The sequence below is a fragment of the Phoenix dactylifera genome, unplaced genomic scaffold, assembly GCF_009389715.1.
Source record: "Phoenix dactylifera cultivar Barhee BC4 unplaced genomic scaffold, palm_55x_up_171113_PBpolish2nd_filt_p 001594F, whole genome shotgun sequence".
In the NCBI taxonomy this organism is placed as follows: domain Eukaryota; kingdom Viridiplantae; phylum Streptophyta; class Magnoliopsida; order Arecales; family Arecaceae; genus Phoenix; species Phoenix dactylifera.
In genome coordinates, this window is record NW_024068899.1 from 54,681 (window position 1) to 67,566 (window position 12,886).

Here is a 12,886-nt window from a genome sequence, read left to right on the forward strand (position 1 = left end):
GGTGGGTGTTCCTTTGTTTTTGAAGTTCGGACATCCCATCGATAAGATTTATGTAATAACTCAATACAAGATCAATGGGATTTGATGTAATCAATTGATATAAAGTTTCTTAAAATAAATAAAAAAAATCACATTCAAATGTACATACGACCCCTATATGAGATCTGATAATTTGATTAGAAATCTTTGAGAATTTTCTAGGTTTGGTTTAATATAGCTTCGTCTTAGATAATTTTTTAGATTATTTCATCGAGTTATTCCAAATTTGGCATTCGCCAAATTGGCTTAAAAGTGGAACAATATAAAAAAAAGTTTTTCGCATGAATATCCTTCTAAATATCGAATTTTGCATGAATACTCTCCCAAAATTGATATTTGTATGTATATCCTCATAAAACACTTTATTTTGCTATTCTATCATTCTTTTATTCTTGTTTTTGCATATATACTCATGCCATCTAACGCCGTTAAAAACTTAACGGTTTCAAATTAAAATGACTAAAATATCTTTAATGGATAGGCATGCAAAGAAAAGATCGACCGTGGGATCGGCCGCGGGATTGCGATCGCTTGTGGGATCGCTATCGCGATCCCAATAGCAAAGAGGAGAAGGCGGGGATAATAACATCATTTCAACATTTTATTTTATTTTTTATTAATATAAATATAAATTTTTTAACGGTGTTAGAGCAATCGTTGGATTAGGGCATTTATATAATAACAGTGTTTTATGAGGTATATATATAAATATTAATTTTAGAAGGATATTTATGCAATATTTGGTATTTAGAAGAATATAATAAAAAAAATTATATAAAAATGAAAGTCAACGAAAACGTGGTGACGTGGTCATTCTGGTCGGTTTCTCTTTTCTGTTTTTTCTTTTTAATTTTTGTTAATGGATTGGCTGGATGATGGCTCTCCATTCGCCGGACCTTTTCACTGAGACGTTGCAAGTTCGAAAATTCAAAAAAAAAAATCAAAGGGAAAGAGGGAGGGAGTCGGAGCGGTATTAAAAAGGCAAGCGGTAGCGGGTCTCGGTGCCCCGCCCACCCCATCAAACCCCCACAAACGAATTCTCTCGTCCCTGCCGACCTCCTTCTCCCTCCCTCCTGAGAGAAACGGAAGTCAAACCCTAGCCGGCCCCCGCCAGAATCCCCGAAACCATCCGGCTCTCGTTGGCCTCAGAAGCTCCCTCTCTTCCCACGTTCCGGTGGCGATCGAGGTATTGTTTCTTTTTTTAATTTCTCTCCAGTTATGCACCTGTTCGGAGATTGATTCCATATATTTCTTTGAAATTCTTCATCTCTAGGGCTTTTTGTGATTGTTTTGGATTCGTTCTCGTTTTGTTTCTCGAAAAGTCAGATGCTCGTGTTTTGTCACGATCTCGTGCTGGTTTAGATGAATCGGTGCATGTTTCTGTGTAGTTTTGCAGGGGAGTTGTTCTCCTGGTTAAATGATATCCTACTGCTTCGAGACGACCGCGTAGTTGAATGATCGCTGTGGTCCTGGTATTGATCTCAAGATCGATCTCAAGAATAAGTTTCCCAGCTAGTTCCTAAGAGTAATTTTGTCCGAGAGCCGATTTGGGATTATCCACGAATTATCTCTAAGCTTTTGATATTGATAACTGTTGCCGCTCAAAAGCTTTGCTGTTTTGTTGAAGTCAACGTCTTTTTTCCCAGTATTTTTTTGTCAGATGACGATAAGTTTCTAAAAATGGAAAATTAAGCACTTCATCACACACAGTTACTGCAAAACTCGTTGCAGCTAGTCCAGCTTGGATTTAGCTTTTGGTTTCAAGAATTTTCATTGTTTGATTTTTGCTCAACTGAGTGTTTTGCTTATATATTAGGAGAAGGAAATGGAAACGAATGGGAAGAACAATCTGAGAGCACCACTTCTGCGACCTTCAGAAGATGTTGCCGTTAATTTTACACAAGGTTCTCCGAGAAATGAGAAGAATACCAGGAAGGTCATGTTCAGGATCAGAGGAATTAAATGTGCTTCTTGTGTCGTGTCCATAGAATCTGCTATTGGGAATATGAAAGGAATTGAGAGCATCTCAGTGTCACCAATTCAAGGCCAGGCTGTAATCAGATACAGACCAGAATTTATCAATGTGAGTCAGCTAATAACTTTTATTAATGGGTCTCAATACTGTAAATGACAATTTTTGTCTACAACTGTGAGTATGGTAATCTTATATTGCGCCATAATGTTGAATTTGAACTCTTGTGATTGAGTTTGGTTATATGGAAGTCTGCTTGCTTGCGAGGCCCTGTCTAATCTGGGCTGTGATTTGCCTTGACGATTTAAATATTAGGTTTGATGTGGGTTGGTTCCAGCTTTTCTAAACCTTAACCCAATGCAGTATAAGGTCTCGGGTTTTCCTCATGGACATACCCTTGAATGGTTTGACCAAAATTCAGTTCATGATGGATTTGGTTATAATCTAACTGTCCAACCTAGCTTTACCTTACTATTTGTTGATATGCTTATGAATGTTAATAGCAAGCATCTGGGGAAAATGAATTTTATTTTATTAGATAATGAAGTCTGCAGTAATGCTGAAGAGCGTGAAACGAATGAGAACTTCTATGATTTTCTTAAATATGCTGTTCAATGGTCTGTCCATTTTAGCGTTTATTGATTTTAATATTCGAAGGACAGAATTTCGTAGTATATTTTTTCGAAATTTTTGATACATGGTTAACTGGCCTAGAATCCACATTTAACAGATTTTTGCATTGCTTTTCAACTGTGAACATGTTTGGCTGTGATCATGCTTGACCACCAGTGCAAGAAGTTTCTTCTTGCCTACATAGTGCATATTGGAATTATTCATAAAAAATTCCTACTAACTTTTTTCCTTAAAAGTTTTGGTGATATGAAACCATCAGGTACCTGCACACCAGAATCCCATATTTTTATTGGTTTAAATTTTATATCATGCATGAAGATGCTCTTTTGTACTCGCTTTTTCACGTGGATACAAAAATTTTACTCAATGAATATGAAGATTTGCTTACCCATAGAGAACTCTTACCAAAGTTTCTACTCAAAAGTTTCACTTTTAGGAATATCTGGTGCATGTGGCCTAGAAATCCTATGCTCAATCTGTTAAAGTTCAGTTCAAATTTTTATGCATGTGGTACTTTCTAATACTACATAATCTCTAAACCACTAGTATGAATATGAAAATTTGCTCATTGATTAGGGCTGGACTATGTCTACTAAAAAGAGCATCGAGCAGAGCTGCTGAAAGATAAGTTGATTTGTCAATTGTGTTGTTGTCTGCTGTTTTAGCAAACTAATTGAACAATCAGAAACATAGTCAGTATAAAGTTCAAAAAACAAAAAAGATAAAAACTTCAAGCTAGGAGAGGCACTTGGTTGCTTCTGTTTGGTGATATATTTTAAATCCTATCGTTTCTAGACTCTGTTAAAACATGTTCAGTTAGATTGCTCTTAGTTTCTATCCCATTAATAATTTCAATATGTATTCTTTATATGAAATCTGGATTCTGTCTTCAGGCAAAAACAATTAAAGAAGCCATAGAAGACTTACATTATGAAGTTGATGAATTTCCTGAACAAGAGATTTGTGTATGTCTTCTTCGAATCAAAGGAATGGCATGCACAAGCTGCTCAGAGTCTGTTGAACGAGCACTTCTCATGGTTGATGGAGTTAAAAAAGCTGTTGTTGGCCTTGCCCTTGAAGAAGCCAAGATCCACTTTGATCCCAACGTAACTGATTCTGATCACCTAATTGAGGCTATTGAAGATGCAGGTTTTGGTGCGGACCTTATTAGCTCTGGAGATGATTTAAATAAAGTTCATCTGAAACTTGAAGGTCTCCGTTCTCCAGAAGATGCCATCCTCATCCAGTCATCCCTTGAAGCAACTGAAGGTGTAAACCATGTTGAAATAGATCCAATGGGTCAGAAAGTAACTGTGGCCTATGACCCTGATCTCACTGGTCCAAGATCACTCATTCGGTGCATTGAAGAAACTGGTCAAGGCCCTAACTTCTTTAATGCAAGGTTGCATACTCCTTCAAGGCGTAGAGAAACAGAACGTCATCAGGAAATTAGGGCTTACAAGAACCTGTTTCTTTGGAGTTGCCTGTTTTCGATTCCAGTTCTTGTGTTCTCTATGGTACTTCCTATGCTTTCTCCTATTGGTGACTGGTTAAGCTATAAGCTATACAACAATCTTACTACTGGAATTTTTCTAAGATGGGTCCTTTGCACTCCAGTGCAGTTCATAATTGGCTGGAGGTATGATTCTGAATATTACACTAGTTTCTTCCATGTTGTAATCATTGTTGGTGCCCTCATTAGCTGATATGATTTCCACCATCATTACCAACACTGTAATTGTTGTCTGCTGCCACTTAATATACTCTTGTGATGATACTTAATTTTCATTAAGAGAGGGTTTTCATATTGATTAACTCATATTTAATTCAGATACATGGCTTCTGATTCAATGTGATTTTGTCCTTATTTATTGCTTCTAAAATTTTACTGTTTCCCATTAGTCAACTTCAGTTTGGGGGGAGAGAGGAGGTGCTTTATTGATTACTAGTTATTTCTTGTTAGTACTTGGTAGAAGTCTTCTCCCCCTATTCTTTTTTATATCTTTCTATCATTTATGTTTACAAACTTAAATTGCCAAGTATGAACAACATTAATTAATATTTCACATTAATTAATTGTATTCTAGTTTTGTTGCAATTGCTAATGCATATTTTTGTATGTGGCAATTGTTGCAGATTCTACATTGGATCTTATCATGCTTTGAAACGAGGCTCCTCTAACATGGATGTTCTTGTTGCATTGGGAACTAATGCCGCTTACTTCTACTCTGTGTATATTGTTATAAAAGCATCAACCTCACGATCATTTGAAGGACAGGATTTCTTTGAAACCAGTGCTATGTTGATATCTTTTATTCTGCTGGGAAAATATTTGGAGGTGATGGCAAAGGGTAAGACATCAGATGCTTTGGCGAAACTGACAGACCTTGCTCCTGAGACAGCTTTTCTGCTAAATATGAATGGGGATGGGAATGTCATCTCAGAGACTGAGATCAGCACCCAGTTACTACAACGAAATGACGTGATCAAGATTGTTCCTGGTGCAAAAGTCCCAGTTGATGGAATTGTTATAAAAGGTCAGAGCCATGTGAATGAGAGCATGATTACTGGAGAAGCAAAGGCTATTGCTAAGAGACCAGGAGACAAGGTTTCATCCTAGTAAACTTGTTACTATTGTCATAGTTTTGCAAGCTTCTTGTATTCTAAATACTCTCTTGCCTACATATTGCAAGCAGGTTATTGGAGGTACCGTGAATGAGAATGGGTGCATACTAGTTAAGGCCACTCATGTTGGGTCTGACACTGCTTTGTCACAAATAGTTCAGCTGGTGGAAGCTGCTCAACTCGCAAGAGCTCCTGTGCAGAAATTAGCTGACAAGATTTCAAGATTCTTTGTTCCAACTGTATGTTCCTTATTTGATTATCTTCTGCTATACAAGCATCCGATCAATAACTCTCAGTAAAATTGTTTTTTGCTGTTATAAGACTAATAGCTATTTATAGTTATAATACTGATTGTTATTTACAGTTATAAACCCCTTTAGGTTAACTTGTTCTAATTTGATATTTGTAAGTGGATCTTTTCCTAATTTGGAATGTTTTCTGCGGGAAGTGGGGCAGAGCCCTAATCTTTGGTCCTATCTTTGTAATCTTCGACATTTAGTACATGTAGGCTTTAAGAGCATGTATTCATGTGGATACAGATGATACAAATCTGTGAAGAAATTTACTATGCTTGAGCTGCTCCTGTGCAACATAAAACCCATAAGTATTGCACTAGTGCTTTGTGGAAACTTTTCTTCCACTTGGCGGCAGATCTAAGCTGGCTTACAAATCCTAGATTTGTAACACTTTATGAAGTTTGATCTGCATACTGATACTGCTGAGAGGAGTATTTGGATGATGATCTCTTTTCTAACCCTTTCTATTTTTACTTTTATATTTTTATAAGGTTGTGGTGGCTGCATTTCTTACTTGGCTTGGCTGGTTCATTCCTGGAGAAGCTCACCTTTTACCACGGAGTTGGATTCCGAAGGCCATGGATGGTTTTGAGCTTGCTCTACAGTTTGGGATTTCAGTATTAGTGGTTGCCTGCCCATGTGCTCTAGGACTAGCAACACCAACAGCTGTTATGGTTGCCACTGGAAAAGGAGCTTCTCAAGGGGTCCTTATCAAGGGTGGTAATGCACTTGAGAAAGCACACAAGGCAAGTAAGACAAAACTGCTGTGGTTTCTCTTTGGTTATCATGCTGTGGTATTAGTTCTAATTGTTTGATCCAGATTTTGGTGATGCTATTAATGGTGAGACTGATGATTATCTGACATTCTTCATTAATACAGGTGAAAACTGTCGTATTTGATAAGACTGGAACACTGACTGTCGGGAAACCTGCTGTAGTTCACACAAAAATCTTCACAAATATGCCACTACAGGAGTTCTGTAACTGGGCTTCTGCTGCAGAGGTTAGCCTTTAAAGCAATATATAGTTCTTCCAGATACTTATAGTGGATAATTGTATTGTATCCAGGATTATCTGTCTGTTTGCTACTGCAGGGTTGCACTGAACCTTTTTTAGTTCAGGATGAACTTCTGATTTCTTTCAGAATACCTGGATCAATGTTTCTTAGCACTTGTCTCTTTGGAGACATCCCATAAAATTTCCTTGGCATTTTAATGTTACTTTTGTCAGGCTAACAGTGAGCACCCTTTAGCAAAGGCTGTGGTGGGGCATGCAAAGAAGCTTCACCAGCTGTATGGGTCTTACAATGATCACACAGTAGAAGCGAAGGACTTTGAGGTGCATCCTGGTGCAGGTGTTAGTGCAAATATTGGTGGTAAAATGGTTCTGGTTGGGAACAAGAGGCTCATGCTTGCCTTCCAAGTCCCAGTAAGTCCCGAGGTTCAAGACTATATGTCAGACGCTGAAAATTTAGCGAGGACCTGTGTGCTGGTTGCTGTCGATGGTATGATTTGTGGAGCTTTTGCCGTGTCTGATCCCTTGAAGCCCGAGGCTGGACATGTGATCTCATTTCTAAATTCAATGAGCATCTCAAGCATTATGGTAACTGGTGATAATTGGGCTACCGCCAATGTGATAGCAAGGGAGCTTGGAATAAGTACAGTGTTTGCTGAAACAGATCCAGTGGGAAAGGCGGAAAAAATTAAAGAGCTGCAGGTAAGCTTAAAATATTGATCTGGTTTTATACCTTACTCTTCCAAGCCAAATTCTTGCATGCTTAGTTGAATATTCTTTTTTTAAGAAAAACAGTGGGGACATCGGCACCAGGGTTCGAACCTTGGACCTCTCTCAAATGAAGATGGTCACCAACCAGCAGAGCTATGGCTGGTGAACTAGATATACTTTTCTGTCATCTGTCGTACACCGGTTCTCTGTTTCTCTATAATATGACATGGAAGAATCTAGAAGAGGATATCACAGATGATAATAATTAGTCTGCTACAACTAGATTAATTGAACTAGTTAAACCAATTCAACAAGTTCTAACTCAATAGAAAAATAAACATCCTTGCTGAACTATCTGCATAAACTTTCTGAGTCTAGTTTCCAAGTCATTTGAAGGTGAGACAGGTTAGTGTACTGATTTATCTGGTAAAACACCATATCAATATGGTTCATCTAGCCTGTGTCAACATTGAAGTTTGTTAGAAGGTTTTTCAGTTTACTCTTTGCTGAATGCTATCATTTTCTTTTTCGTTTAAGTCTTAACTGAGACTGTAGGAGTTTCTACCACATGCATTATTCTGCCCTTTTGTCCTTTGCTTGATGCATTCTAAACAGTTAGAATTTAGATTTTGAGATGTTACATTGCTAACAAAGGAAGTTTATAAGAAGGATGACATGGGGAGGAAGGAAAATGAGAAATTTCATTCTACTTATAAAGCGGTGATATTCAATTTTTGTTAAAGATATTATAAATCCAAAATTGCATAAAAACAAGTAAAATCACACAACATCATGATTTTATGGTATATATGAATGAAAGTACTAAATTAAACAGCTAAAGTTCATGACCATCTGCACCTTTTCCCCTTTTTTCCCAAGAAACATAGAAGTAAACATAGTGTCAAGAATAGTTAGTTACTTATGCCATAGAATACAACGCCAATCATGTCAGAGGCTTCTGTATCACATTGCAGATGAAAGGATTGACAGTGGCAATGGTGGGAGATGGGATTAATGACTCACCAGCATTGGTTGCTGCTGATGTCGGTATGGCAATTGGTGCCGGCACTGACATTGCTATTGAAGCTGCTGATGTTGTTTTAATGAAGAGTAACCTCGAAGATGTGATCACTGCCATCGATCTCTCAAGGAAGACAATTTCTAGAATCAAGCTTAATTACATGTGGGCCTTGGGGTACAATATACTTGGCATGCCAGTTGCTGCTGGGGTTCTCTTCCCTTTCACTGGAATCCGACTGCCACCTTGGCTTGCCGGGGCATGCATGGCAGCCTCATCACTCAGTGTCGTCTGCTCCTCTCTCCTCTTGCAGTCGTATAAGAAGCCGTTGCATATCCAAGATGTTCAGGGATCTGATGAGTACTCCAGTTCAGTCTAAGTTATCATCTCCTTTGTATCATCAAACTTTCCCACAACATGATTGCGAGATTCCTCGCCGTTGCTATAAGAATCAGATGAGTATAGCTGTTAGTCCATCAGGTTATACCCTCATCGTCTCAATGCATCCTTGCTTTCCTATTCACATGATTGGAAATTGCTGATCGGTCACAAGAACTAATGGCTATAGTTGAAGTGTCTGTCCGTCAAGTTCTTCTAAAGTTGGTATTAGCTTTGATCTGTATTGTAGCATCAAACTTAATAAGTTGGTCAAGAAGTTACCGATCATTTTTCTGGGATCTAACAGCTGTAACTGTTAGTCCAGGTTTTCTCTAATTTGATGTGAGCTGTGATTTCTGTTGCTTCATTAACTTTTCTGAATAACATGTTTGGGAAATTTCTCTTTGTTTTATTGTGAACAGTACCTCTCCAATTTTTTTATATGCTAATAATCTTCACTTTATCATTGAAATATTTGATATGGCTCGGATTTGCCATCCCTAAAATCCCGTTTGATAGCTCTACCTGCCAACCAGACAGCAATATATGTCTAGCAAAATCAATAGCAATCAAATTTTCAAATAATCAGTGTGATTAAAAAAAAACGTCTGATCACGATGCATCTAAATAAGAATATCTTAATCACCAAGCCAAATAATAGGCTTTATTATTTGGGAAGAAAACAGGCCTTTTCGGCCATCTTGCCTTTTTGTTTTTTATTTTTCCTCTAACTCTGCTTTAATTCTAGGGGGTTTAAGACACTTCAACTTCGAAGAGAGAAACAGAGGAATAGAGGGTAACGATAGAAGGGAGAGAAAAGAAGAGAGCAGCAAGACTCAGCCCAGATCTACTACTATACATTTCACAATCAATTAAAAAAATCTTAAAATATTTGAATATTAATTATAATTTTATTCAAAATAAAAAATATATTATGAAAATAAAGTAGGCAACATGGCGTTCTCTTGGAAGCGCTAAATGGTGCTCAGTATTGAAATTTAAAATTTTAATTAAATATTTTAAAAAATAAGTGAAATATAAAATTAAAATACAAGAAGAAGAATGACAAACAAAAGTTGTGCTAGATTGTTTTTTGGTTCATCTTGAAGTGAACACTAACAACATGTTTCATTTTTTTTTTCCTTTCCTCGTTTCGTTCATGTAAATGCCATCTCTTTGGATACTCACGCAATACCTTTTTTACAACAATAGGTTTTGCATATAAATTCTATTTGATTATTAACTTTGTAAAAACAAAAAAGAAGATTTATTTATTTTTTTTACTTATTGATTGATTGTAGAGCGGTCCATATTTAGGGGGATTTTATTGGGTATTTTGTAAATATGCATTGCTCACTTTATTGCGAGAGTCGGTGGTAAAACCATCTAGAAATCCTTGACTATATATTATTTTGTGAAAAAAAAATCTAATTTTTCTTACAAAATTAATAATTAAATATTTTTATGCAAAAACCGACTTCCAGTACTCATATTACTTAATTTAAGAAAGATAAATACGAGAAGCGTGTCGAGCCAAAAGCAGAGAAACTTAATTTGCAAGCATTTTGTCGAGTGACTTGATACGGTGAGATCCAATTCTTCTCATCCAATGCGACCATGGTGGTTTCGGTTCAAGGCGAGCGGCTCCATATAGACCAAACTGGATTCTTGCGCCTGCTTCGACCGAACCGCTCACGGTTCACTTTAGGTCCGCTCCGACCATGCGGTTGCTAAGTTTATTGCCTTCAGACCCTCAATTGGCCATGCGGTCTCTATGCAACGATCCATGCAGCTCGCTCGCTTTCTCTCTGTCTCTCTTCTTGCCGCACCCTCCGGCCAAAGAGTCTCCATTTTTACGCCTTCAAGCTCTCAAAGCACCGCGCGTTTTCGTCCATCTCGTCGTCGAAAGCCTAGCCTCGTTGGATCAAAGCCATAAGGTTTCTCATCTCTTTGAACCTGTTTTCCTGAAATCTAGGGTTTCGTTTCGGACTCGGCTGTTCGGATCGATGGGTTTCTGGGTGTTTTTCTTCTTCGATTTCTAGGGGTTTTGGGTAATGCCTGTAAGCCGGCCCTGAGGAAGAGGGGAAGCCATGGATAATTCGATGACTGGCAGCGGCTTTCTCGCTGGATCATCCGCCGACCCTTCCGTACACCACCACCCCCAGCCGCACGACCCCCTCCCCTACCTTCAACCAATGCTCGCCGCCGGCCTCTTCGACCCCGCCACCGCTTCTCTGAACCCCCCGTCTCGCGGGAAGGGCATCTCCCCCTCCTCCACCGCCGCCGCCACCAGCGACGATGACGACCAACTCCCAGCCGCCGCCGCTGCCGAGGAGAACGGCCACGGGCAACAGACCGGCACGGGATCGGGCAAAAAGGGCTCACCTTGGCATCGTATGAAGTGGACCGACGAGGTGGTCCGGCTGTTGATCCGGATCGTCGCCTTCGTCGGGGATGACTGCGCTCATGAGGCCGTGGACGGGACGGCAGGTGCTGTGAAGAGGAAGCACGGGGCCGCATTCCAGAAGAAAGGAAAATGGAAGATGGTATCCTTACTGATGCAAGAAAATGGCGCCTTTGTTTCGCCGCAGCAGTGCGAGGACAAGTTCAATGACCTGAACAAAAGATACAAGAGGTTGAACGATATCCTTGGTCCCGGGACCTCCTGCATTGTCGTCAATGATCCTGCAAGCTTGGAGTCGATGCCCATCTCCCAAAAAGCAAAGAGCGACGTGAGAAAGATCCTGAGCTCGAAACATCTTTTTTACAAGGAGATGTGCGCGTACCACAGCGGCCAGAAAATACCTGATTGTCCTGATATCAATTTGCAGAGCTGTTCGCTACCACACATCACATTGTCGAAAGATGGCAATCAGTGTGTTGATGGGGAGGGGGAGGAGGACGAGGATGAGGCAGATCATGATGAAGGGGATGAAGAAGAGGGGAGCGAAGAGGTTGGGAGAGGGGGATTTGAGAGTTTCCTTGCTGAAATGGATGCAGTCCTTCAGGACCCGACGAGATCACCATTAGAACGGCGGGAGTGGTTGAGGATGCGGGCGTTGCAACTCGAGGAGGAGAGATTGGACATTGAGACTGAAGCTCTGGCAATAGAGAGGCAGAGGTTCAAGTGGCAGAGGTTCAGCAGCAAGAAGGATAGGGAGATCGAGAGATCAAGGCTGGAGAATGAAAGACTGATGCTTGAGAACGAGCGAATGAGGATGCAGGCAAGGCAGAAGGAGTTGGAGCTGCATTTCAAGAGGTCTGGAGACTCGTTAGAGTCTGCTGGTTTTGGGACAGAGGAAGAGCAAGGACGGGAGCAGATGGAGTTTGGAAGGGTCCATTAAGATTTTGTCCTTGAGACTAACCATTGGCATTTCTAAAGCATTGATCGTCACCTTTGTTGTTGAGGTTTCTTCTGTACAGCTGGGAAGGTATTATTGGTAGGCTATACTTCATGTGGCTTTCTCTGAATTCACCATGTGGACTTCTTCAATTACTGTAGATGTAAGTTATAACTTGAGATGATCATATCTTATGATGTGTTAAACAAGGATTGCTTGCGTTCGGTATGTCTGGATAAGGCTATGTATGGTGTCGCGTGGACATGGACGTTGAGATCAGATTTGGACATGTGTCAAACTTGGCAAGAGAAAAACAATCAGAATACAAGGACATGCAAAAAAAAAAAAAAAACTAAATTAAATATGTTTAAAGTTTTTAAATATTATATAATGGAAAAAATGAAAAGATGTTATAGGCTAAGGCAGTTCGATATACATGTCTGTCATATAATTTCTAAAATTAGTTCAGAGTTACAAGAACCATGATATTTTGCATAATTATTTGAATACGTACACATTATGTTCTAAAAACAATAAACACCCACATGTATCACAATCACAGTTGCGAGCACTTATTGTTGAAAAGGATCCTATTTTATAGCATTTTGTAGAAGTTGCAAGAAAAGAACTTGATAAGAACCCAAGTGTCCAATGTGTATCCAATTTGCTGATACATGTTTGACACAAATTCTTTGAACTAGATATTAGGCTTGTTAACGAGCCGAGCTGCTCGGGCTTGGCTCGGTAAAAGCTCGGCTTGAGCTCGGCAAAAGCTCGGCTCGTTAGTGAAACGAGCCTGAGCCTGAGCCCAAAATGAGGCCCGTTTAAATCCGAGCTCGAACCCGAATAGTTCACGAGC

The 12,886-nt window shown here is 39.4% G+C and overlaps 2 protein-coding genes across 3 annotated transcripts; both read left to right on the forward strand.

Annotated features, from left to right (window-relative positions):
* Window positions 1-958: 958 nt before the first annotated feature.
* LOC103713570 (copper-transporting ATPase HMA4-like) lies at window positions 959-9,105 on the forward strand. Of its 2 annotated transcripts, none has more exons than XM_008800549.4 (9): window positions 959-1,225; window positions 1,856-2,122; window positions 3,538-4,283; window positions 4,781-5,252; window positions 5,341-5,508; window positions 6,057-6,311; window positions 6,446-6,568; window positions 6,796-7,281; window positions 8,265-9,105. In XM_008800549.4, the coding sequence occupies exons 2-9, from the start codon at window positions 1,865-1,867 to the stop codon at window positions 8,685-8,687; spliced, it is 2,931 nt and encodes a 976-aa protein (XP_008798771.2). In that variant the 5' UTR covers window positions 959-1,225; window positions 1,856-1,864; the 3' UTR covers window positions 8,688-9,105. The 2 variants fall into 2 exon arrangements, with proteins under 2 accessions (XP_008798771.2, XP_038978517.1); XM_039122589.1 differs by lacking the exon at window positions 959-1,225 and adding an exon at window positions 1,449-1,511.
* A 1,326-nt stretch (window positions 9,106-10,431) lies between these two features.
* On the forward strand, window positions 10,432-12,379 carry LOC103713568. Its single transcript, XM_008800548.4, has one exon. It carries the CDS (start codon window positions 10,777-10,779, stop codon window positions 12,028-12,030), a length of 1,254 nt encoding a protein of 417 aa, XP_008798770.1. The 5' UTR covers window positions 10,432-10,776; the 3' UTR covers window positions 12,031-12,379.
* Window positions 12,380-12,886: the final 507 nt, after the last annotated feature.

Bases quoted from the DNA above. Each gene is read 5' to 3' on its own strand.
- LOC103713568 (XM_008800548.4), top strand. From the start codon at position 10,777: ATGGATAATTCGATGACTGGCAGCGGCTTTCTCGCTGGATCATCCGCC.
- LOC103713570 (XM_039122589.1), top strand. The intron at 2,123-3,537 runs GTGAGTCAGCTA...TTCTGTCTTCAG, and splicing joins ACAGACCAGAATTTATCAAT to GCAAAAACAATTAAAGAAGC. The intron at 5,253-5,340 runs GTTTCATCCTAG...TATTGCAAGCAG, and splicing joins CTAAGAGACCAGGAGACAAG to GTTATTGGAGGTACCGTGAA.